The sequence below is a fragment of the Rhamphochromis sp. 'chilingali' genome (genome assembly GCF_963969265.1).
Source record: "Rhamphochromis sp. 'chilingali' genome assembly, chromosome: 15".
NCBI lineage: Eukaryota > Metazoa > Chordata > Actinopteri > Cichliformes > Cichlidae > Rhamphochromis > Rhamphochromis sp. 'chilingali'.
Window position 1 is genome coordinate 16,782,074 of NC_137942.1, and position 27,902 is coordinate 16,809,975.

The window sequence follows — 27,902 nt, forward strand, 5'->3', positions numbered from 1 at the left end:
GCTTTTGTTCCCAGTGGGTTATATAGTAAAATCTAAAATTACAATAATAACAGTAAGGTACAGGTAACGTTAAGAAAGCATTCCTTACATTATAGTGTAGATGTAAATTGCATGAAAGACCATGAGTTTTACAAAAAACAAAACAAAACGTATGGTTCATTTAAGTATTAAAGTTTTAATATATCTAAGGAATTATTACAATTTAGAGAAGCTTATGGGTTGAAAATGTTTGTTGTCCTCAGAAGAATTCAGTTTGAAAAAACCTGTTTGATTAGCACGGGATCAGTTCCATAGTGTAGCAGTTTACACATTTACCCAATGAGTGAAAAGTACTTCTACAATCCCAGGAGAAGAGACAAATCCCTTTGGGGTTGCATCAGGAAAAGCATCCGGAGTTTAAAAAAAAAAAAGTACATCTGCCAAATCAAACATGTGGAGCTACCCACTGTGGCGCCCCCTGTGAATAAGGGAGCAGCTGAAAGTAACATCAGATTTGTCACTGCGGGAGTTTGAAATACAGGTTTCACTACCCAGCTGTTCTTAATTTAGGAACATGGCTACACTTACCAGCCAGTTCAGTACATACTGTAGCTACCTGCTTTTGCCTTTAGAAGTGCTTTAATTCTTCACGGCACAGACTCAACAAGGTGCAGGAAACATCCTCAGAGATTTTGGCCCATATTGACATGTTAGCATCACACAGCTGCTGCAGATTTGTTGGCTGCACATCTATGATGAGGATCTCCTTTCTCAGCACATCCTAAAGAGGCTCTATTGGACTGAGATCAGCTGACTGTGGAGGCCATTTGAGCATTTGAACTCACTGTCATGTCACAACCTGAACTGTTAGTACAAGACAGGATGAATCCGCTTTGGGTGTTCAGAGACGCTCTTTTGCATACCTTTGTTGTAACAAGTGGTTATTTGATTTGCTGTTGCCTTCATTCTTCTCTGACCTCTGGCATTAACAAAGTAACAAGTTTTTACCCAGAGCACTGACGCTCACTGGATATTTTCTCTTTTTCGGGTCTTTCTCTGTAAACCGTAGAGATGGTTATGGGGGAAAATCCCAGTAGATCAGCAGTTTTTGAAATACTTTGGCAACCACGTCGCAGTCAAAGTCACTAAAAGTCACTTTTCTTCTCCATTTTCATGCTCAGTTTGAACTTCAGCAGCTTTCTTGTCCATGTCAACAACCCTAAACGCACCAAGGTGCTGTCACCATCAACTCAGAACAACATCTCTGGGCGGAAGCAACATCTCGGATCAGTTGGATGCGGTTGTGAGGTCTCAGAATCTGCTATGTGAGCAAAAAAGAGTGACAAGACCACAGAATCGACGGCTAATAACGTCACGGAGAAACTCGCAGCTATTAACGGGAGATTGAGAGACCAGTATCGGAGTGTTAAAAACAGCTTGAAATTCTCATGAGTTGTTTGCAAAAGAAAAATTACCATCATAATGCGGCTACCCCTTCGGCGCCAGCTGTGGGCTCAAGGCTGGAGCCGAACAACTGTTCCTTCCCATTCCCTACAAGGCCACCTGGGTTGGCTGGAAGATTGTTTACTTAGCCTGGCGGGGCGAAGGACACTGTCTCAGCTCAACTATGGACACGCACACACATACATATACTGATACTGATAAGCACTCACTGACGCATCACCCTCCCTATCCAACGCCACCTCCAACGGTTACCTCCCCCATGATGTGGACATCGGGTCAGCTGGAGGCGCAGTCGAAAGATTGCAGCGGTCCCAGATGAGATGTACACACTGGAACACTTTCCCATGTTGCTTGTCTGTGTTTATTGTGTTATGGTGTGTTGATACCTGTGCATTCCTGTATTATCCTTTTGTGTTACACATTTCAATGTTTTTTCCTCGCTACCTAGCCTGACCTGTCTCCCCAATGTGATGTTTGTATTGTATGTACGGTCGGCAAGGTCTGTCATCTCGGTTGTGGGCAAAAGACCTGCAACTGCCAAATAAAGGCTATCTCATCTCATCTCATGTAATTGATTAGATATTTGCATTAACAAGCAGCCTAACAGGTATAACTAACAAAGCGTTTGTTAAACCGGGTGTATTTTGCTGCTCATTGAACCAGCCGAGATGTATTTCCTTCCGAATGTTTAATTGCGTCACACCTAAATACTGCATTTGATACTTTCTTTGATTTGCTTGAAACAATCTGAGACACATAAAAGAGGGCCTCCATTAACCCAGATTATCAGCTGTGGTGTTTCTGCACATCCAGTGTAATTTTGACTTCTAGGATGTCAACCTTCACCGTACCCTGATAGTTCTTAGACTTTTAAACTTCTCTTCCAGGTTCAGAGACAATTCTCCCACAGGCTTCTCTGTTTTCAGGATCAATCAGAGCCTCCATCAGCCTGTCCCAGGCCAATCTGCCGTAACCTGAGTCTATATACATCATCTTCCTACACCTGTAGGGCATGTTGTCTGCAACACTCTTAGTGCCAAGCCCTGGCCTGCAGGGAACTCTGGGGTTATGTATGTCTGTCATTAGAACAGTTATGACAGATTCAATTAGATTCAGGAGCTGGGAAATGTTTCCATGGCCCATTTTTTTCCTCATCACAGGGTTAGTATGCTATGTGCTCACAGGTGTCGTCTTTTATGAGGTATGAATCATACTATTCATTGTACCCGTGTGACTGCAGGTATTAAAGCCTCACAGGTTTTTAACAACGGCTTCAAAGCTGGAGCTCAGCTCTGGTTTAACATTCAGCACATAAACCAGCACCGTGTCAACGAGCCTGAGAAGGTTTTTTTGACGCTTTGAGCAGGGATTACTTGAGGACCACAGTCTTTCGGTTCAGCAACAATAACGGTGACATCACTCATGATGTCAGCCCAGGTGGTAACTGAGTCTTATAAACAGAGTCGATCAGAGTACATTGTCAGAGAGCTGCTGGTGTGCATTTAGTATCTGAGAATTGTTATGTGGTCGTGTGGTGATTAGCACTACAGGCTGAGGCTACTGGCCTGCTCGGATTTTCTGTGTGGAGTTTGCATGTTCTCCCTGTGCCTGTGTGGGTTTTTTCCAGATACTCCAGCTTCCTCCGGGAGTCCAAAGATGTGCACATTAGGTCAAGTGATGGTTCAAATTGGCAATAGGTGTGACTGTGAATGGCTGTCTCTCTGTGACAGCCCTGTGATAGGTTAGTGACCTGTGCAGGTGTACCCTGCCTCTCGCCCTATGACAGCTGGGATAGGCTCCAGCCCAAACATGACCCCGAAATGGGTAAAAAAAAAAATGGATTGACAGAAATGTTATGCACAGTCCCTTGAATGGTAACAGTGAACATCATAGACAGAGCAAACTGTCCTCAGCCTGTGGATTTAACACATTTTGTAACTTCATGTAATCCCAGACTGACTCAATGTTGATGAGTTTAGGGCTTTTGTAGAATTTGGGACCAGCGATGTGCTATGTATAAAAATCTAAACGCGGAAAGTGGCAACATTTATGAACACTTCCTCATCTACAGATTATCACAATGCAAGAATAAACAACCACATATTGTGTCTGAAGACAGAGGTTCACAAAAAGACTACAGGGTAGAATAATTTGGCAGGATGTGGCTGGTTGAATCTGAGACCTGTTAAATCTATTGTAAAATGACATTTATGGCATATTCTGGCAGACTTGTTTCAACATTTGTTAATAGCCATCAGCTCATCGCGAGACTTAGTGCCGAGGTATCATCTTGCTTGAGGTAATTGCGTCAAATATCGCAGGTTCAGATGAAAAACAATGTGCATGTGAATACAGGCTTGAACATGTACCTATTCTTTAATGATTCACTGAAGGGAAACTGAACTGTTTTCAGTTTGTTTTATAATAGTGTGTAATATCAGTTTAAATCAGCATCCAGCCTTTGTTTTTTTGAATATACAGTGTAAGGCAAGAATGCTGCAGCGTTGAGTCTAACTGAAAAACAACTATAAATTTTTAAATAAGACGTTGGACTGTCCATTCTCTGAGAGAATAAAGCGTTATCCCTTGATTACCAGCTCGTGTCTGTCTGTGTGTTGAGCAATTGACCATTCGTTAGGCCTAGATTTGCGTGCTGCACTGCAAGTCACCAGATGGGGCTGTGGTGTGGCTATTCTTAGGGAAAAAAATACCAACCATAGGAAGGACTGAGTCAGAGGGAATGCATATGACATATTGCATCAAAGAGACATGCTCTCATACGGCCAAGAAATTGATTTGATGTCATTTTTGGAAAGGCATAAAAGCAGCTCCGTGTGACAGGACTCTATGTGCATACTTATACATCAACTGAGGTTTTTCGGTGAATATGTGTCTTTATCCCGTGTTTGATGGACTCTCCTGTGCGTGTGCACACGACAGTTGCATTAATCATTAGTTATTACTAACACAATGGAGGAAATTAAAAACGGATGTGTTATATCTTCACGGGCCAAACTGCGGAGCCATAATTCATTCTCACCGACTAATGAATGGGGTCTTTGACAAATTAAAAAGAACCATGCATGACGCCCAGGTGCAGACCTCTTTCATTCAAAGTGATTGACTGCACACAGTTTGTTAACACTTTGTTTGAAGCTGCTGGCGGAAGGCAAACCGGAGCAGATTTAACAGCTAAACTGCGAAACACGTTGCTTCCATACAGATGTGGACGCAGCAAAATAAAAATAAAAGCTCCTCCAAAGAGTGTTTCCAGAAGAGTTGAATACAGTTTTATTTTTAGTGTGAAAGCTTTCCATTCATTTGGCAACACGCTGTACCTCATCAACTAAGTGCAAGCTTCTCTGTAAAGGTTTCCAATCAAAGCTCAATAAGCAAACTGGAGCTGGTATTCTGTAGTCTAAAATAGAAATGGAAACATATGCTGAAATGTGTCCAGAAAAACAATGCTATAAAATCCTATTGTAAAAGTTCTTAATCCGGCGTCCCTCAAAAGTTTTCCTAATTTGCACTGAACTGCCACGAGCATTTGAAAATCTCCCCAGCCCAAATTTCTTTCTCATCAATTAAAAGCGGAGTCAAAATTTAACAAGATAGTGTGAGGCCTAACCACAACGAAAAGGGAGAAAATCCCCAAGCATTTCTTCCCTGAATCCACGGAGTCTGCGGTAAGGGTGGAAAATGTGTGGAGTGCTCAGTATGAACTATCTTCATTTGTGGCTGCTCAAAGGGGAAACCACTTTTACACGCTAATCCTACTTTTAATCTGGTGTGTAGAAATCAGCGCTCTTCCCCTCAGCGTGGTCTTCAGTTCATAGCCCCCCCTCCCGAGTGTTTCTGATTAGTTAGCTGGGTGCCCATTATTCAAAAATGAGAGTCATCAAAAAAAAAAGAAGGAAATAGACATCCACCATCATGCCTAATTTCAAATAGTCACCGTGGCCTGTAACTCAATCCACATTGGGTAGTTTTTCTCTCATAAAAACAAATCCCTCATGTTCTGTATTGATGGCGTGCAACTGCAGACTGAAATCACTGGAAGCTGCATGCTGGTGAAAGCTAAACAAATTACTGTTCCCATGACAAGGGGAGGATTACAAACGTGCAATTTATAAATGTATCTTTTGCATTTTAGTTGTTTTGACCAGTTATGGTATTATAGATTATCTATATTTCAAGCAATCTTAGAGGAAATGTTGTGTATACGTTAGCACTTGTCAGGGTTCCTGGGTCGTTGACCCAGTGATTTCAGTTTGTTCGTGTTCAGTTTCCTACATGCTTGTGTTTCACTGTGCCAACCTTCTGTCTCTGTGCATTATGTTCTAGTTCCACTGCATGTGTCATTAGTCAGATTATGTTCAGCTGTGTACTCACCGGTCTCCAATCGTCATCATCAGTCAGAGTATTTAAGTCTTCAGTTTCCTTCTGTTCACCGTGGTGTCATTGATGTTGTCACTGCCGTTCCCGTGTGTTCAGTTCTGTTCAGTCACTTCATTTCAGCCAGCCGTTTCAATAAATACCATTATCCGACACCGTGAGTCCAGCGTTTGGGTCCCTTCCTCCCGTCCTCTCATCCACACACGACACTCCTGACAGCACTTTTCTGACTTTTAAAAAGCACATTATGTTATCTGTCATTTAAGAGCAGGTGTAGAAGAGGTTAGATTATACTGCAGAGTAACAATGGTTTATTACCATTTATTACTGCAGTTTTTTAATTTATTTATTTACAGTATTGTTTTAATTTTATTTTAAAAGTTTCATTCTGTTCATCTGGATGTGACTGACTACTATGTTGAACAAACGGCCCAAAATTTGTGTTGCCTGACTGCAAAATGTGCAGGTCTTCAAAGCCCAAACGCTTGTGCTGCAGTTTGCTTGATGCAGCAGGAATCCTTTATTGCTTCAACACAAGCCATAGAAAAGAACTGTTTTCCTAGCACAGCGCTGCTGTTGTTCTGTTGTATGTGAAAGGCACAGCAATTTAAACAGTTTGAGGTCTAGACTTTGACCTGGCTTTTTTCAGCAGCTGTTTGCTGCTGTGCTTCGGATCATTGTCCTGTTGCATGAGACAATTTAAGCCAAGCAATTGTTGTCAGACAGATGGCCTCATATTTGACTCTAGAGTACTTTCGTATACAGAGAAGTTGATGGTTGAATCACTGACTGCAGAGCGCTCAGGTCCTGTAGCAGGGGGTCCAAAACATGACCCCTCCTCCACCGTGTTTTAACAGTTAGTATGAGCTGGCTTTTCTGCGGTTTCTCTGAGAATGGCACGGTCTGACCTTGAGGTGAGTTTGCTGGGACTCTTACTGTGATGGCATTGCGTTCACACAGCGGAATGTGCCAGCAAACTTCCAAACCCTGTCATTTTCACAGGTGGTTGCTGATGATCAGTTAATTTAATTAGAAGCACCTGGCTGCTACTTGGATTATTAATTCCTATGGGTTTACTTAATTTTTTACAGGCCTACACAGACCTGGGCAATTTAAAGTTGCATTGTGGATCACGACTGGTTAAAAACCAACGAACTGCAAATTCACGCTTTGATATTTCATATTTTAGTGAACACAGAGAAAATTTGTTTTCTGAGAACAAACTGGTTTGGAATTGTAAAATACATCCATATACATTTTGATTGTTATTTAAATGTCTGGTGAAGTCTGACACTTTAAATGAAACCAAGACTTGTGAATTGCTGGATTGATGGCGGTCATAAAATATGACAAAATGCTGGTGATGTCGACAGACTGCTGCGGCAGCCGCAAGGAGAGGGCGGCTTCTCGTGAGGTCATATTCAGAGACAACACTTTAAGACTTATTTAATAATAATAATAATAATGGATTGGATTTATATAGCGCTTTTCAAGGCACCCAAAGCGCTTTACAATGCCACTATTCATTCACTCTCACATTCATACACTGGTGGAGGCAGCTACAGTTGTAGCCACAGCTGCCCTGGGGCAGACTGACAGAAGCGAGGCTGCCATATCGCGCCATCGGCCCCTCTGGCCAACACCAGTAGGCAAGTAGGGTAAAGTGTCTTGCCCAAGGACACAACGACCAGGACAGAGAGCCCGGGGATCGAACCGGCGACCTTCCGGTTACAGATACGCTTCCCAACCCCCTGAGCCATGGTCGCCCCTTATTTGCTTCTATTAAAAAGTTGGATGAAGTTCTACTTTTATAAATGCGCAGTAGATCATTTTGTTCCTGGCTCTCAATCACTTGCCAATTCTTCATTCACCTCAATTAGATTTCTCACATCATTACCAATGTTTAGTGACAGCTGTAGATTATGCAGAATGTCTTGCTGATTTAATCACCCTTAATGACTGGGCTAGTCCTGTGAAGATTGATACAAACATCTTTCCCAGATGGCAGAATGGGATATCAGTTATCTTTTAATGCCTGCTGCTGGGCTGGCACGGCAAAATGGCAGTGCCCTATCAGCGTGCCTGGTAATACAGAGTAATAAAAGTTGGCACAAATGAAATGAGCCAAGTATGTTAAAAATTTTAGTGAGACCCACTAAACGTTAATGCCAGACAAATAAAACAGAAGGGGAATGTGAGAGAAATACTGACTGGAGCTAAAGGAGAGAAGACGTAAGGAGTGTGCGTGCTGTGATGTTAAACTTGCACATATACACACATCAGCATGCTCATGCAAGCAGCCGGCCATTTCATTCACAAGCCACTGACGTTTCCACAAACAAAGCTCACTCTTAATTTAAATTCTGTTTTAACAGTTATTTTAACAGTTAGACATATTTCAGTAAATTAGTTTTTAAAAAACGCATGACGCCACTATGTGTATATTTCACTTCACAAGCTCTTTTGTTAGTTGCTTCACAGGAACCTTTTATTTTCTTCCACACAGGAATATACACCATGAAAGAGAAGATCTCTGCTGTTAATTGTAAGCCCCGAGTGAAAGGAGGGTTATTTTCTGTGTGATCTGACATATTTCATAATTAAAGGCCACAACACATGGAGACCTCAGACTGTAATGTGGTCGCACTGCATGGAAGTGGTAAGGACAAGCAGCGCGAGAGACTGGGGACTAGAGGGCAGAGAGAGTGAGTTTAGTGATGGGAGGAGGGGTGAACAAGGGCAAAGTGAGAGAGAAAGAGAGGGAGGAAAGAATAAAAGCATCTTAGTGCCAGGATAACAGCACAATACTTTGTCAAAAGTTGAATAAACAACTTTTATCAATCAGAATTATAGTCAATAGGGAAAAAGTGGTAGGCAGACAGCAAGAAGTTATCTTTTGGTTAACTTTTCTTTTCTATGGGGAAGCATGTTATTAACGGAGGCAAAAGAACATATATTTGAAATAAATTACTGATATAAAAAAGGGGGGAACTGAATCGTGTTTCAGACACATTCACTTTCACCTAATTTGCTGAAAATCCTATATTCAAGACTGGGAGGAGTCACAAGCCCAGCTGCAGGTGGACACAAGCTTGTACTCACAACTGTGATGACATTTCTGCTGCCCTCTTGAAAATGGCATTTTAATATCAAAAACACTTTTATCTGGATAAATAAAGCATATACAAAAATGATTTTGCCAAAAACTGAACGTATCTTTAGCCTTGTGACATCGTTCATGAGATGGATGGTTGACAGATTACAGCCCAAGAAGTCAGAGAGGCACTTTTATTGATATGTGACTGTTAATTTTGAAACTCATTTCTGCCAGACTGTGATGCACCTGAGACGAGTGCACAACACCAATTTACTTTAAAAACTGCCTTTGGCATCTTAGTGCTATATATCATATTTGGCTTGTCAAAGAAATGTAAAAAAAAAAAAAAAAGCATATCAGATGTAATGCCTGCTGTCTTTGTATTTATGATGTGTGCAAATAATTTAGCTAAATATTAGCCTGAATTAATGAGCTAACTAGTTTTCTCCAAAATGGCACCTTTGGGTCAAAGTGAGTCAAATGTGTGGGCTAAGTTGAGCCACTCAGCCCTTCAAAAGCCACTGAAGTTAAATTAAATCTGAACTGCTAGAGAACCCATCGCTGATGACAACCAGAATATACTTTGCACCTGATTATAAACATATATTGATGCTACACATCTCACTTTTGGGGCAGTTAAATTCTGGTGGTAACTTTTTTTTCTTTTTATTCATTTGAGTGGCATTACTTTGTTTCAATCTCCGATAGTTTTGGTAACAGTATTCAATTTATTTAATCATTTTAATTTATGTTTTTATTTAATTTTGCTCAATAATGTCTCTGTTTTACTTGTTATTTTATTTTTTTAGGGGGGAGGTTTTCTTGTGTCTTGCATTTTTCATTAACATTAATTAATATAATCTTTCTTTGAACACCTGTACAGCTGAAAATCAGATTTTGTTGCACTGTACAATATATGTATGGTAGTGACAATAGATATATTCTATTCTATTCTATTCTTTAAATGCAATCAAAAGATATTGAAATTGAAACTTCATTTGATTGGTTTACTCATTCATTTAAATGGTCAGCTTACCCCCAGATGGTCCACTTATCCCTTAAGCTGATGCAAACTGAGCCACAGAGACACTTTTTCTCTAAGAAACCATATTTTTAAAACGTTTAAACAGTCTAAAAACTTTCACGGATGGTACTTACACATTCCTTTGTTTTCACAGGACTTTGTTTTCTTGATATGAAAAGATCCAGCTGTGTAAACTGTATTACATAGAGAATGGGCAGTACAGTACAGTCTTCAACCTCTGGTGACAATTTTGCAGCCTGATGTAACCATACAAAATCTGACCTTAATGCTAACACATGAAATGAAAACAAATTCGTTTGTCACATCAGATAAAAGTTTACTTCACAACACAGAGAATCAGAGGCACATTTTTTATACACTGTAATTTGAACACTTTTTTTTTTATAGTTACAGTGGTTCAGAATAATCACAGATCAAAAGTAGCAATTTATTGTGAGTAACAGCTGATACAATTGATCCCATCCAGGAATTACAATATAAAATATGATGCGGCTTTTATTGGAAAATACTTACAAATGGAATGTGTCTACGCATGGTTTCGACTTAATATTTACAAATGAGGTATCATTGGTATATCAACTGCAATGCACTGAGGAATGTCCTGCAACATCAAACTGTATGTAGCATTCAAAAGACTGGAAAATATGTAAATGCAGGCAAAGAGTATTACATTACTCCCAATGTCCTGTCAGATGTTGGTATTATGTCCGGCTTTGTCACGCAATAAATACACTTCTTTAATAATAATAATAAAAAAATACCTGTTGTATTCAACAGAAACTATAAATATCACCTTTTCTTCTAATCTGTACATAAAGAATGTCAAAAACAGTTTAACGGTTATATATTTAAGCCATTAACTAAATTTGTCGTTTTCATATTAGCAGCACTATGTCCGTCTGAGCCTCAAAATACAACAAAACAGTGACAGTTCATGAGTGCTGCATGTCGTGTTGACTCCACTGAGGCAGAATGGACTTTGTCTCTCCCAGTACCCTGAGAACATTAGCCCTGTGGAAACAGTAAATGAGCATCTCTCCACAAAGAAGACTCTTGCTTAGTCCCAGCCAAAGTCCTGTCCACTCATCTGGTAGAAACGGTGGTTGAAGGGCCTGTAGAAATCTCTGAGTCTCTGCAGTACCTCAGAGGGGATCTGGGGATGAGGTCTGCCTTTAGACTTTCCGAGGCAGCGGGGTCTGCTGCTCCCCTCTGGCTTCTTCAAGCAGGGAAAACCTTTTGTCTGGTTGAAGTAGAAGTGCTTGTCTGAAACAACCCTTTTCAAACCCAGGAAGTCCTGAACTCGGCCCATCTCCCCAGCTGGATCAGACACCAGTCGTTCGCCGCTAACAAACAGAAACTGAGACAAAGGGAAGTACTGGAGCCAGTTCTCCAGGTGCTTGGCATAGAGGCCGATGCGCACAGCACTCCACGTGGTATCAATCAAACCTGTGGAGGAGTTTTTCAAAGCGAGGCTCTGGAAGGATGGAAGCCCTGGGTTCTTGGACAGCGTCTGGGTGTAGTCAGACACAGCCCTCGTCACCGGGTCCCTGACGACGACAATAAGCTTGGTTTGACAATTCATAGTGCAGATGCGACTTGGAGCTTCTTTGGTGACAAAGTAGCTGGGTGTCTTCTCCATAGTGATCTGCCCATCGAGTGTCCGAGGCATCAGGTTCCTAAATTAAAAAAGAAGAAACTGTCAGATAAATATTGACACAGTCTATTTCACTTCAGTACATCCAGCAGGTCTGGAGCTTAACTTCACTTGTTTTGATTTCTTGAAATGTTTTTTTTTTTTTTTTAAATTTGGCCACTTGAAGACATTATGTCCATATTCTGCTTACGTTATATGTCGAGCCAAGTTGTGTGAACCTGCTATGTTACATGTATTTAACTCAACAAAACACTCTTGATCCGGCTACACCACTGGTTTCTGAGCTACCACAATAAAGTTTCAATGTTTATAACTCAAAACCAGCACCACTTGCTGTTTTAATCCCATGCTACATTCAGCAAAAAGACCACTAAGAGATAATGTAAGAACATCACACACTGTTGCTATTAAAGCATCTCAAAATCTGTGTGATCAAAGCTTCAGACACTACTCTGTTAATGTTCGAGGGCCCCAGACAGCCCCTCCGGGTCTCACTGCAAGGTCTGCAGAACAGGACCATCCACTCACCACGGGCCCAGTGAGTCAAAACCACAAAGCCTCGAGAACCACTTAACAGCAATTTCCTACAGATTTCCACCCCCTCTTCTTCCTGCAAGAGCAAAATGCCCACCCCCTCACCATCACCTCCCCAATAGGTTCCAACAAGGACTCAAGCAGGCCAAAGTCTGCAGGAAGTGCGACCGGGATGGCGAGCTGCTGAGCTCAGCTAGTGTGTTAAACACATGGCAGTAATGAGGAGAGATGCTGGGTAGAATATACCAGTGGAAAGACTTGTGCTAAATTAGGTGTTACCGTGTTGGGGTGATAGATTTTGCATTATGATGCAAAATGTACCTTAAGCTTTAACCAGCGCTGTGACATCTAATCTGCTGATTTATCTTTCATGGCACCTGCTCTCCTGAGATGATTAAGCAAGTTTTTCTTCTTCTACTGATTTGATTTAAAACCATCGAGTCACAGCTGCATGAAACACCCTTGACTGATGCGGACTCCTCTTATTTCAGCAATATCTGGCCAACAGACAGTGAGGGAAAACATGGCGTTCAACAGGTCCAGCATTTATTCATGTGTTTACATTTAACATTGACAAACTGCCTGAGCCAGCATTGTGGTGGATTTGGATTTCGGAAACAAATTGTTTGCACGACAAATGGATGATGAGCAATGTTTAAAGCAGCAAATGAATCGCCTGCAGTTCATTTACCCAACACATCCTTTACTGTGTTACTGGAAACAGAGAGCGTTCATGTGGTTTCCCATAAAATAAACAAGTAATGGAGCATATGTGCTTTATTTGTTTCAGATTGCAAGTTTGCATTAACTCCAAATGTCAATGACAAAAGGCCATTCAGAAGTGTAGATGACATCCGAGGGGGGATTTGTTTTTCATTTTCCTGATTATTTTAATGAGTATTTGTAAAGTAACCATGTATTAGTGCAATGTAGTAAAAATGCTTTTAATCAATTAGGAAAATAAACACTTTCAAATGGGTTTACTTGAGTAATGACAGTTGCATGCCCACATTATTTAAAGTGTTTCCTCTTTGATCTGAGGGAATTAAGGTTCAGCAAAGTTTCATGACTTCCCTTTCACGGAAACAAAGCAGCAGATGACTGTAGTCCATGCAAGTTCACTGACTTTACTTTTGCTCTTTAAAAACATATCTAATACAATATACCAGGGAAATATGAGAAAATGTACATCAAATGAAGAACAAGAAATAGGCTGTTGATATTTCACTCAAAATGAAGATCTTAACGCTTCAACAAAGTCAACCAAACACAGTAAAATCTCATTATAAGAACTTTTGACCACCTAGATAGGTTTTGTGCAATTGCATTAACCTTCTTCGTAAAAACAGTGCTCACACACGCTTCATTAAGCGTCATTAACCTCAACTGCTCATTAACGCAAACATATAATTGGCTGCGACTCAATGCGTTTAAGCATGCACACATGGTCAAGACTTGCAGAATTTCAAACTGAGCATCAGAACAGAGAAAAAAGTTGATTTAAATGACTTTGAATAAAATATGGTTGTTGGTGCCAGACTGGCTAGCATTTCAGAAACTGCTCATCTACTGGGATTCTCCCACACAATCATCTCTAGGGTTGAAAAAAAAGTGAGTGGCAGTTCTCTGGCTGAAAATGCCTCGTTGATGTGGCCAGACTGCTTTGAGCTGATCAGGAGGGAACAGCAACTCAAATAACCACTCACTACAACCAAGGCATGCAAAAGGGCATTTCTGAACAAACAACGTGTTGAACCTTGAAGGAGATGGGCTAAAGCAGCAGAAGACCACACCGATTCCTTTCCTGTCAGTTGAGAACAGGAACCCGATGCTGCAGTTTGCACAAGCTCGCCAAAACTGGACAATAAAAGATTGGAGAAAAAAAAGTTACCTAGTCTAATGAGTCTGAATTTGTGCTGTAACACTCAGATAGTAGGGTCAGAATTTGACATAAGCAACATGATAGCACTGATTCATCCTGCCTGTATCAACAGTTAGGGTTGCTGGCGGTAGATTGTTGGGACCCTTATTACTAATTAATTAAAAATGTCACAGACAAGTCCATCCCTTTATGACCACACTGTACTCATCTTCTGATGGTTCCTTCTAGCAGGATCACGTGAAATGTCACAAAACTCTAATCATGTCAAACTGGTTTCTTGGACATGACACTGGATTCACAGTACTCAAACAGCCTCTCAGGTCACCAGCTCCCAACCCAATAGAACATTTTTGGAATGTGGTGGAACGAGAGATTCCCATCATGGATGTACAGAGCCGACAAATCTTGGGCAACTGTTTGATACTGCCATGTCAACGTGGACCTAAATCTCTGAGGAGGTTTTCCAGAAACTTAGTAAATCTATGCCACAAAGAATTAAGTCAGCTCTAAAGTAAAAAGATGTGGTACTAACAAGGTGTTCCTGCTCATTTAACTCCTGATGGAAACTCTATTCTGTGGTTCAGTGTTTAGTTTGGTCTCTTATTTATGTAAAATGTTCTCTGTAGAAGTTTTAAGAGGAAACAAAGGTTAAAAGTGCACAATAAAGTACATGACTTTGAGTGAGAAGGAAACTTTTAGAGATTTGAGTCTTTCCTCTGCATTTAAAGTTAAGCCATCCCCATTAAATGATCCCCATAATAAAAGACCATTAATTGATTACTATCCAATTTCAAGAGCTGCAAATGGCCTATCACTGCCTGCCCGTCCCCTGTTTATCTGTGTCTGATCAATACGTCTGTCTCTATATGACAGATTGTGCTCAGTGTGTGTCGCTGTGTGTATGACTGCTTTTTTGCACATGTGCATATTTGAGCACGGAGGTGTCAGTGAATACTGATGAGAAAATGAACATCTTTACACCCACAGTGTCCGTCTTCTGCTTTCTCATTCATAGTTTTGGATTTCTCCTTCACTTCTTCACATAAATGACACTTCTGTAATTGACCATAAGTTGTCTTTCCATATTCATGAATAGTTAATGAATTGTGACTTTACCCCCACTCTGCTCAGGTCCCTATCTCCCTCATCACAATCAGTCTCATTATCGGAGAATCGATAGAGGCCATTTTCTGTCATAAATCTGTCTGTATGTGGTGTCAGTATACTGTAAACAGATCAGGGACAATTAATCTGCAATAATATATGCTTTACATACACCTCTTTGATTTAGCTTAAGGGAAATGCCTTTTAGCCTACTATTGTTAACATTTAAATGTGCAAAGAGAAGAACTCAAACATGTTTTCTATTTAGCGTTGTATCGGAAAGACTTGCTGACTCGCCACTCTAGTCTGGAACTCCCTGCTGTTAAAAGGATGTAGTGCTTTTCCTCCCTGAAGTGCTCCAGAGCTGATTACTCTACTGATATGTTCGAGGGAGCCTGGATCATAAGATTAAATAACAACCCTGGCAACAAGGATGTGGCCAAGAGACTTCCTGCCCCCCAAGATTATGGGCTCTCCCGCTGAAGTGGGAGCCACATACTCCTGCGGCGCAGAAACAAAAGGTATTCTGCACAGAAGTGGAGCCGGAAAATCCAATTATCACGTCGGTTTGTCGATCTGAAATTCCATCAGTTATCACAGATACGCTACACACGGTCTTCCTGAAGGAGGCTTCTGCTTTGGCAGGCATCCACACCAAAAGGCCTTTTCAGCTGAGATCCAATTAAACAGGTGGTGAAAAATCAAGGCTATAAAAACGAGAGAGAGCATAAATGTCAAACTGAGGGAAACATTTCCCAACTGTGTCGCTATGCTCGAAGGGTGACAGAAGCAACCTGGAGGCAACGGAAAGTCTGTCAGTCTGACAGGATAAGTGTGGGAACCTTGATTTACAGCATCATGTCTGGATGAAACATATGTTGCTATTCCCCTCTGACCAAGCTAAGGTGGGCTAAACCAGTACAAACAAGAGTGTGGGGCAAATCTCATCTAGCTACAAGGAAGTGAACACATACAGCAGGAGGCATTATTGTCTCTAGCAGAGGTGGGACCAAGTCATTGTTTTGCAAGTCTCAAGTAAGTCTCAAGTCTTTATCCTCAAGTCTCAAGTCAAGTCTCAAGTAATGTCAGGCAAGTCAAAGTCGAGTCTCAAGTCACTGGTGTAAAAGTCCGAGTCAAGTCACAAGTCTGAAACTTTGAATTTCAAGTCCTTTCGAGTCTTTAAAAAAACAAAAAACGAAAAAATAATGTTGCAGTTATGCTAAATGTAAATATTAGACCATGTAATTTTAAAATCTGTGTTTTTCTCAACACATGACAAAATAGTGAACTTAGAAAATATACACAAATTGTGAAATTGCACCTCTTTAAAATGCAGCTCAATTAAACCTAGCTCCAAGAATAATTTTCACCGACAGTTCTGAGATAAGCTGCATGTTATTCTTGGATGCGGTTGTAGGACTGGCTTTAAAATCGCATGACAAAAATATCATACACATTAAAAAAAACTGTATCACCAACATAGCCTGGACAACATTTGCTAGTTAGATGAAGTCAGCTATCTCATCGTAGCATATTTATATGCATATTTAGAATCATACGGTTCTTGGAGTGAGTGCATACACTCATGAAGTTTAGTAACTTCCGGTCACTGCAACAAGCCCAGGTACAGTTTACCGACAGATGGGTGCAGGACCTTGAAATGCACCGTGTCGAACGAAAGACCATCGTACGTATCATAAGTTTACCAGTCTCACAAATCGTCGTCATAAATACACATTCCTTAACCGTTTATTAATAGGACCTTTGAGCTCAACGGTAATTAATTAGTAGTGGAAATAATTTCTGGTAGCATCACAGAAATGTAGCAGTGACAACAATATTGTATGCTGTAATCGTACTGGACAATTGGTGATACAAAAAACCTGTTTTATCCTGTGAATAAAAGCATATGTTTTTGTCAATGTACCATAATAACAGAAGCGAAACGCAATATTGTGTCAGGACAATTCACTATTTATGCACAATAAATAAAGGAGCATAGCGCGACAATTTCTGTTCAGCGCCAGACTTGCTTGTAACCTATATCACCAATTATGTTATGAAAATGACGCATTAACTACTACAAAACACTGACCTTCGTGTAAATGCTTGGAGCAGACTAACCTGTGAGCTGGAGTGTTCTGGGACGTTATATTTGATCTTTGAATGGCTGCAATCCAGGCCATCCGTCGCGTCTTTGTTACTTCAGAAACATGGCTAGAACAATTTCTCTTCAACGACGTAATCCGATAACAACCGATCTCTTTACCCGTCGGCTTCCCGTGGCTGTCATGCGACCGGCTATTGCAGTTAATAATACAACGGCTTCTTGACATTTTTGTGTTTCTTTTTATCGCTGTATAACTGATTTTAATTGAAAGCCTGCGTGCGCTAGTACCGCTTGCCACGAGTTCCCAGAATCCTTTGCGGTTCTACCCCTGAATGACGTCACATTTTCAATCTCTATATAATATGCATGTTAAATTTTATATTTGGGGTAAAATATCAAGTCTTTTCAAGTAAACCGGTTCAAGTCCAATTCAAGTCCCAAGTCATTGGTGTAAAAGTCCAAGTCAAGTCACAAGTCTTAGAACATTTTTTCAAGTCAAGTCTAAAGTCATAAAATTAATGACTCGAGTCTGACTCGAGTCCAAGTCATGTGACTCGAGTCCACACCTCTGGTCTCTAGGATACAAAGTGCAGTTTTTCCCCTGCTATCGCCATGTTTGAGACCTAAAAGTGTCACACATCAAAGTTGGAAAAGAACATAAGCTGATGTGTAGAAAGTGAAACATTGAATGAGAAAGTGTGGAGCAGAAACTTTACAAATAGTATTGCGTATGTGTGTGTGTTACCACTGAAGTGACTTTCAACCAGACACAAACACACTAAACACCTCTGCAAGTGTCAGTCACAGGACCACTGGATGGTTTGATCACAATTGGAACCCAGCTGCGAGAAAAAACTGTTGCCACCCTCTAGTTTTAATTGCATTGGATGATGTTTTCCTCTACAAAGTAATGGAGTTAGTAAATGGTTTTCTCTGCATGAGGTTGGCTGAAGTGCAACACTTCCACAGAGACCAGAGTGTGAGTGTGTGGGTGGAAAGGAGTTAAAATCACACACATACATGGGAAGGGGGGAGTCCATCTATAAAGGAATTACTTTATGCAGGTCGATGCCCAATTAAAGACTGAATGTCCAGTTATAATTAGGAGTCCTGACAGGATGTGAAGTCCGTGATGCTTTGCTGGGAAGTTGGCGCCCACAAGGGCAGAATTCTCACTGGGGGGAGAATCTGGGTTTGAATCTATCAGCAAGCGAAGGTCTTCGCATGTTCTCAGCGTGCCTGCATGGGGGTATCCAGCTTCCTCCCACAGTACGAAGACATGCACTGGTTAGGTTAATTGGTATTTCAAAACTGGCTGTAGGTTATTTGTTTCTTTGTGCTGTGCCCTGCTTCTTTCCCTATGATAGCTAAAAAAAATGGATGGATCTAAGATTCAGTCTTTCTGTATATGTTTGTCCATCAAGTTTCATTCCAATATCTTAGTGGACTCCCTGACAATTTTCAAGCACAATCACCAAGTACAAATTGCAATACTTCCACACAGAAAGACCCTGGCCTGATGGTGGAATTGAACTCAGCAAGAAGGTCCTGAGTTCAATTCCACCATCAGGCCGGGGTCTTTCTGTGTGGAGTTTGCATGTTCTCCCCGTGTTTGCGTGGGTTCCCTCCGGGTACTCCAGCTTCCTCCCACCGTCCAAAGACATGCAGCTTGTGGGGATAGGTTAATCGGATAATCCAAATTGTCACTAGGTGTGAATGTGCGAGTGAATGTGAGTGCGAATGGTTGTCTGTCCCTGTGTGTTGGCCCTGCGACAGACTGGCGACCTGTCCAGGGTGTACCCTGCCTGTCGCCCTATGACAGCTGGGATAGGCTCCAGCGACCCTGAAAAGGATAAGCGGAAGCAAATGGATGGATGGAATTAAGGTGGATGAGTTTAAACACTTGAGGTCAATCATCCAAATTAAAGGTCATTGCGCAAGAGAGCTGAAGAACAGAATGCAGGCAGGAGGGTGGAGTGGGTGGCGATGAGTGTCGGGGTGATTTGTTACAGAAGGTCCACAAGTTGGTAGTGAGACCTGATATGATGTTTTATTTGGACATGATGGGGCTGCCAAAAAAGGGCTGAGCTCGAGTTGGCAGAGCTGAAGAGCATGCTCTGATTTTCTTTGGGCATCCTTACAGTATTAGAAATGAGTATATCAGAAGGACAGCCCAGGTTGAGGACTTTGGAGACAAAGTTGAGTAGAGGCAAGGCTTAGATTGATTGGACACAGGCAGAGTAGGGATAGTGGATATACTGGACAAAGGATGCTTAATATGGAGCCGCCAGACAGGAGGAAGACCAGAAGAAAGATTCATAAATGCAGTGAAGGAGGACATGCAGAGAGTTGCTGTGATCTTCTAAATTAGCAAATGTTAGCATGCTAACACCCTGCGCTAAGGCGGTGAAAACTCTATAATTATTAAATCAGCATGTTAACATTGTCATAAATATGTAAACAGGGATTTTTAATAATCAAGACAGATTTTGCTGAAGTTTGATGAACCCGGGAGCTAAAAGAGAAAATTGTGAGTGTGTCTCTGTTGTTGTTCATCTCTTATGAGAATCAGATACATACTTTTCTTTTATAGATCTGGATTCATTCAAACCCTTTAAACATCGAAGCTATGTGGTAAAACATAGTCTTTTCAAATTTCCCAGGAGCCATATTATTGTGTTTCCATTGGATACTCTCGTGTTTTTTCAGGCTCACGCTATTCTTTTCTGGAAATGGTTGCCTGACTGAACATGACTACCAAGCATTTGAAACATTTAATTTTGGCCCAAACTATTATTTCTTCAAAAAGTACTTTTCTCACCAGCTAACTGCAGCATAGAGCTGAGGGGGGGAAAAAAGACAAGACAGAAACCTCCCCAAGATTTTACAGGCGCCCCATAATGGATTACAAAGCACCCCAAATTATTATAATTCTCACCATATGAAGTGTGAATGTGGCTATTTTCAAGCCTTATAATACCACCTAGACTTAAGTCCAGCCAAAACCTGGCACCATTAAAACACACTACAACCCAACACTACAGAGACCACTTCCTGGCCTGTTACACCAATCAGCCATGTTCAGTGTCTAAGGCTAATGGCCTGAGGGCTGTGCACAGAATGAGGTGTTGAGAAAATCACCCTCACTCTGGAAAACGTTCCCCCGTGGACGTGCATTAGGCTCCACTTTCACCATTTCAGCTGTCAAAAATCCAAACTGACAGGGTAAGTGCCTGAATCTCCCCTCTCGGATAATACTGAGATAAAGCATGCACAAAGCACAGGATGACTTTGGAACAATCCAAACTGTACCATTAGTTCCTTAAGTATTTAGACAGCGACATAACTTTTGTTATTTGGACTCAGGGCGAGCACATGCAAAAGGGGGGCTATGCATAGAAATGGTTGTAAATCCTAAAAAGCAATGATTTTGTTAAACCACAAAATTATAGTGTGTCATTGTCCAGATACTTATGGACTTAACTGTGGCTATATCTTGTCTTATTTATACTTCAAATAATATTAAAGATATAAGTTGTTAAATGATGTGCACACAAATCTGTCCCAGCTGACTAAAGTGCCTGAAAATATCTTTTTTTTTTTTTCAGCTAAACGGATTATACTTGACATATAGGTTTGCAAACCTTCAGTGACAGCAGTTACATTATTGTGCATAGAAGACGCTAACATGTCTGCAAACACGTAATGAAAACTGAAAGAACTGCGATGCAAACCGTAAACAGAGAATGTTCACATTCGAAGAAAGGATTGACTCCGGTGCTGCAGCCAATACATTTGAAAAGGTGCAACTTTTACTTTGAAGGCAACTTCTAGTTTGTGTTGCTGTTTTCACAGCTTCGCTACAGCTCTGAGGATTGTTGATGAGTGTTTGTAGACCACTTGGCGTTTTCCATGCAAATTACCAGCAGTTGTGGCGTTCTGCTGGCAACCAAAGCAACTGCAAGGAGGTCTGTGCCAACTGGTTGGGGTTGCTGGTGGTTGCTATGGGTCACCAACCAGAGCTCTAGGCCTATGTAGAGTTTAGCGCTAGATTCCATCGTGCCTGCCATCAGCCTGCAGCAACTGGTTGGAGAATACACATTTTCCCCCTCTTAAAAGGCCGGTGTGAACGGGGTCTTATTCACTTGACCCTACAGCAACACATGTTGATGTGACATTGTGAGCAGCCATGTCTCTCCAAAACCTCAGCCTGTGGGAAAACACGCCTTTGGCTCCTTTGATCTATGACCTCATTAAACACTTTTCTGATGAGTTTGTGGGCTCAGATGCAAATTTCAAGTCTTACCTAATAGAACGTGACATTCACTTTGTAATTTAAAGTCTCCATGAGAGTCCAAAAGGAGGATAAAGCAGGGTACGGTTTGGAGCTGCCATCCTCACCACGCACAAGTGAAGTCTGATGGTGGCAGTGAGAGTGCCCAGCTTAAGGCTTCAAGCCAGCATTTCACTAACCAATGGGTGACCGCACTGTGGTTGCGTCCATTTTTTATATACAATCAGCTAAAATTTAAGGAAGTGGTCACACTAAAATGAATCTAAGGCGATTTTAAATGACTTGGATGCAGTTCGTTCATCCTGCAAATGTTTTGCCTGAATATTACCCTTGTTTCTGGCGTGAGACAATATTGATGTTTTAGGCTTCATTGCTGCTGACGTTTATAAATTTTTGGTTGTCGTCGTACTTTATTTTCACCAGCTGTATTTTTGTATAGTTAATTTGTGTATTATTCTGTTTATATTTGTGCATGTGGTCTAGTTTATGCAACTTAGTTGATTGCACTGCTGTCTTTTTTGGCTAGGACTCTCATCGTCAGGATTTCCAGAGTAACTAAAGCTGAAATATAACAGTAATCTAAAATAAATAAATAAAAAGAGACATTTAAAATGTGCAGATATGTATATTTTAATGGTTATGCTAGAAAAATCAAGGGATAAAATTAAATTTTGGTGCTGGTGTAAATGCTGATTATACGTTTTAAAGTAATAAAATCAAATGTGTATATCAGTCTGACCCCATAAAGATCGGCATGTCCTCCTCTTATTTTGATCTGTTGTCATCTATTTCCAGTCTTGTTTGCATAAATCCATTTCTGATGTAATTTTTAGCAGAGCTGGCATTTTTGCTTGCCCTTGTGCTGTTACCCTTAATGGATTTATACCATGTTTTAATTGCAATCCAATCAGGCATGGCCTGCGGTGTCAAGACTACAGGTCAGCTAATTGATAACCTTGTAAAATATTGATGAGCCATGAGAACTTGAGTTTTTCCTCAAACAGAAATGAAGAAGTAATCTTTCTAAAAAGAGTTTGTTCTTCTACAAGATGAGAAATAAATGCGCTCACTTTGACGTCATCAGACAGAATTTAATCATTACTCACTCCAGGCCTCATCACTGTGACAAAGCCGTGACAATTACAACTATTGTGCCATGGAAAGCTGAGGTTTTTCAGCTTTCTGCGGTGGCTCTTAAGTCCCATATGAAACCCATCACTCTGTGAAGTCTCTTTAAAGCCGTAAAACAACACAGAAAACCGTTAAATCTTTGCCTTATTTTCAATGCACTATTTGTGGCTTTTCCATTCCCGTAATGGGCTCGTATGCACACATGCAAACGAGAGAACGGCATGAAGAGACAGACAGGGCGGAGAGGGAAAGAGAGCGGAGACTGACTTGATCGCTCAGATAAAAGCAATGGAAAACACACATGCATGAGGTCTGAGCTTGTCTTCGAGAAGACAGTGCTGTTGGAACAACACGCACGGGAGGGTACTTCTGTCTGCTGAATCTATGAAGTGTCTCCAGCATGCAGATCGCCCCTGGTTTCATCCAACATCTGACAGCAATGACTCAAATATGACAGATTACAACCCTCATCCATCTGCTACAGTCGCCTTCGGTTTGTGCTTATTTCTCCATCCAGGAAAGAGAGCAGACTATGACAGTGCACAAATTGCTTTCAGATATGCAAGTGTGTGACCATGTATCTTGGCAAGCGGCTGTTTGTTACTTATAAAATCGTGACTCGTCTGTAAAAATAATCAACAGCAGTTCCAACGCATCATTTTTTTTTCATGGGGATTATGGCAGATATATAAGCACGCAAAGGTCATATTTGTCTGAAGGAAAAGATTCAGGATTAAAGCAGTTTATCATCACTTTATCACCTATGATATGGATAAATAAGTGCTGTGGTAATATTAAATGGATGATCCGGAGGAATATCTACAGCAATCGGTTCTCTATCTTATGAGATGAGATGAGACAGAGAACTTCAGAAAGATTAAATGTCAAAGCAGGGGTTGCGTTTTCAGAGCCTGTCTTAAACTCCTGCTTTACACTGCATTGAGTGTGTGCGTGTGTGTGTGTGTCACATCCAGATGTGACAGAGAGTTGACCCTGTGACTGACAGTCAGATGAGGAGGACTTGCTTGTTCCACATGGATAAGTTCTTTCTGTCACTGACTCTCTCTCTCTCACACACACACACACACACACACACACACACACACACACACACACACACACACACACACACACACACACACACACATACACAAAATGCTGCTGTCTACAACTTCCAGCGGCTTCTTTGTGGGTCACTGCAGATGACAGCAAACAGATTTGCTCAATTTTTGCGATTCAGTGACAACAGCGGAATCATCTTTCAGTGATTTCATCCGGTATCATGTTGCTGCTGTCGCTCTCCATTGTTGCATTAATCCTTCCAACTTTTCTCCGCCTCAACTTTCAGTGAAGTTCACTTCTTTAAAAAAAATCACAGCAAAAGACAAAACCATAATTCACATTCACGTTCTGATACTGTGAATGTGAACAAATGCAGGTATTATCAGTTATATCCATGCAGAACTCCCATTTAATCTCTTAAACACTTACAGGTGATCACTTTACTGTAATTACACCTCTTAACTTGGCTACACTTTGAAAAATGTTCATGTTGCATGTGGTGACTTAGATTTGTCGTTGGGTTTAGGCGATATTACTGCACGACTGATCTACCTTTTACAGGCCGTGTTTTTACAGGCCGTGTTAGTGGCAGTGCTGTGTTACACCGTTAAGGCCTAACAGCTTTACAGCACAAGTCAGCCTAATTAAAACACACATAAAAAAAATGCCCCGGAAACACCAGTTTGGCCACAGGTATTTTCACATTCTGCTATTCTGAAGGGAGAGTGAGGAGAAGAGAAGCAAGGAGAGAAGGAGAAAGTCACAAGGAAGAATCTGGGGAGAAGGATGAGTTGTAAATGTGGCATGGAGAGACAGAGGATAGGTAACATAGTGCTTAAGATTGCTAACATACATACGGTATATATGAGTGTTTGTGTGTGCACAGAGAAAAAGTGAGAGAGAGGAAATTTAACGGCATGCTAAAATTATCAGTGGTGAAACCGTTTCCATGTGTCCTTATGTTCCCTATTAAAAGGCAGCAAAGGGGGGTTTAGAAAATAAGGCAAAGGAAGATTAAATTACACCATCTTGCTATCAAAGTGCCTGTTATTCATGATCCTTACCCTGTCAAACCTCTGTGTAGTTATGACACCTTTCTTGCTTAAAGGTCCCCAAATGGCACCGTGTTCTCACACGCTGCTCAGCTGGGATCATGTCCAGAAGCTCGTAGAACATATGGAGATGATCAGGACCAGCTTCACGGACAAATAAATCCTTCTTTAGGGCCTTAACTACACCCAAATGAGGGCTCTGGTCAGCCTGGCCACCCCAAATCATGTGCTGTCAGTATGACAGTAGCATTTTATGTGCCTTTTGTAAAGGAACTGTGCGATCACATTAACTAAGATCATCACTCAGTGTTTGCTCTCCTTGTCAATCAGATTTTTGTGTTTTTGCTTTTTTAAAATTCTCTAATTCAATTCAATTTCATGTTATTTATATAGCTCCAAATCACCCCAAGGTGCTTTATATGGTATATGATGAGGTATTTGCTGTAGATTTTACATGTTAGAGTAATCGATGTGATGTTTGCATGGGTTCTTTGTGGCTCTGTTGCAGAGCAAAAAGGGGAACACTATACAGGATGTCATGCTGAAGTGAATAAATGGTGTTTAGATGACTGTCAAGATGATGAAATGCTCCTCTGGGACCTCACTAGCCCTTTTGATCTAGAGCAGCACAAGAGAGGGAGCATTGTCTAAAGCTGATCCGAATCTATCAACCAGCCAATGCATTGCTGTCTCTTCTATTGACGGAGGAAATCAGCACATCTGCACAGGTGATAAGATGTCAGCAAAAACATCAGTGCTGCTCAGCTGACCCTTTACCCTTACAGCATATACAATCCTGCATTGGCCCGCATGACATCCAAATATGCAATCGTGTTCAAACTTTTTCCAAATAAACCCGTCAGATTCACTTATAAAGAGCACATCGGTTTTTACAGCAGACACCCTGTGTCGTTTTAAAGTTTTGGACTGCCTACGATGGTCCACGATTTACAGTTTTTACATTTTATGATTTGCGGTCAAACCTGGGCTAAAAGCCGGCCACATTCTGTATGAGTGGATTCGTGCGTTCATCCTTACCTGTACCACTCCAGCCCTTTATCGTAAAACCTGTCGAAGAAGTGCGGCTCCGCGCCGAACGCTCTCACGTCCGGGTGGATGCGGAGAAACTCCAGCAGGGCGCGTGTCCCTCCCTTCTTCACGCCGATTATAATCGCCTGCGGAAACCTTTTGGTCCCGAAAGTGTTGGACACGGGGATGCCGTTGCTCTGGACAGTCTCCTTTTCGCTGTCCAGCGTATTCTGTGACGGCTCAGCCGGAGCGTCCTCGGAGCCTGTGCGGTTCCGCTGAAACGGCGCATCGGGGAAGAGACGCCGGGGTGGCCGCAGATCGTCCAAAATGTCATAGTCCAAGTCTGAAGTTTCTTGTCTGTATGCAGCTCTTGGAGCCGAATCACAAAATCCGGTGAGGCAGTAGAAGAAGTAGGTGAAGATTAGGACCATGGTGAAAAAGACCGAGACTTTGGACAGCGCCTTCCCAAAGTTGACCCTGAATCTGCATCCACTACATCCCATGAGTTGATCTCCTGCTCGATGCCAAAGGGCCAAAGCGGTGACAGCATGCTTCTTTTTGTTCCCTACATGGATCAGAGTTCGAGCTTAAATGTTCTTTGGAGAACCTGTTGCGCAAAGCTGATCCATCACACGGGGAGCTTCTCTCAGCAGTGGAGTGGCACAGTGGACTTGTCAGAAGTTACATTCATAATTCAGAAAAGAGCTACTAAAGATGTCCTCTGATCATTTTGAATCGTTTGTCCTTTAAAACTCAGTTAGCTGAGACTTTCCAGCTTGTTGTGTCTGCGCGCTCTAGGGTCCTGGAAGCTCTCATTCAAGGTTTCTTTGCTTCTTCTACACCCCCTACACCCCTCCCTTTTTCCTTTTACATGTCCCCACCCTTTTCCTGCTGTGACATCTTATAGATAGATCGTTCCAGCACAGATAGGATGAAGGGTTTTTTATCCTGTATAATTAAAAATTTATGAGGCATAACATTCTTAATAAATCATTACAGTATGTATCATCATAAGAAAACAACTGTAGCGTATTAAAGCACCATTAGGAAAATGATTTTTTTAATAAGTTAATAAAGAATTTAGTCATTTTATGTCAAGTCAAGTGTAAGGCACATGATTTAGCTTCTTTAGCTCAGCAATGTGGGAAAAAATGATGAGCACTTTATTCTAAAGAGCCCACGTCAGTGTTTTACAAATGTAAGATGACTCCCCACCAAAGAAAATCTTCCTCGCCCCTTTGAACTCATGATAGACATCCCAGTCAGCTTTGTGAATAACACGAGCCCCGAGGACGTCTATCTAAAACCTCTTGTACTCTTCTTGCACTCTGAAGCTCAACACATGGTCTCTTGGCACAAACCTCCCCCCCAAAAATAATAGGCCTAACATAAGGAGGGGATACCTGCAACCCATATCTCTCTTGTACCCTCTTCCCATAAATACAGTATCTGAGACTGAGTGTGTCATCTTTGGGGGTGAGCAGGAAGGATTGGCTCTGGGACATTCCCCTGACTCCGAGCTGGAGCAGATATAGAGTTTCTTCAGGCAACGAGATGAATTCAGACTTTGAACCTGATTAACACACCGGCTGTTTGAACGGATGAGAGGATGGGGGGGGTTAAAGGGTAGATAATCTGTCTGTGACACGCTCAGCCCTGGAGCAGACAGATATAGTAAATCCACTTGGCGCTGCACCGACTAATTGAGAATTTTATGCTTTTTATTATCATTCACCTTCGTTCTTTAACATCCTCAGAGAAAACAGAGTTTGGCATTTTTGAAAATGCGCTCTTTTGATTTCTGTACGAGTGAAACATCTTGCCAGTTGTGTTTAAAGGTAACAGAAGGAGCTGGCTTATTAACATATTGTATTTGGTGTGTATAGAAAATCAAAAATGGCAAGAGAGTGTCAGCGGTTGTAGGGTGTGAAGTGCGAGGCTAAAAACAGCAGACGCTCTATGTTTCGCTCCAAAGTGCAAAAAAAAAGTGTTTTTACACTTTTTACTTCTACAGTTTCTGTGCAAACTACAGAAGTGACACATAACGTGATCTCTGTAGATCCTGGGTGA

General features: G+C 41.4%; 1 protein-coding gene across 1 annotated transcript; it reads right to left on the reverse strand.

Moving 5' to 3' along the window:
- Positions 1 to 10,288: 10,288 nt before the first annotated feature.
- On the reverse strand, positions 10,289 to 26,631 carry LOC308411467 (heparan sulfate glucosamine 3-O-sulfotransferase 6-like). Its single transcript, XM_080905369.1, has 2 exons — positions 25,842 to 26,631; positions 10,289 to 11,656 (listed from the first exon to the last, which is right to left on the reverse strand). The coding sequence occupies exons 1-2, from the start codon at positions 26,333 to 26,335 to the stop codon at positions 11,038 to 11,040; spliced, it is 1,113 nt and encodes a 370-aa protein (XP_080761495.1). The 5' UTR covers positions 26,336 to 26,631; the 3' UTR covers positions 10,289 to 11,037.
- Between the last annotated feature and the right edge of the window lie 1,271 nt (positions 26,632 to 27,902).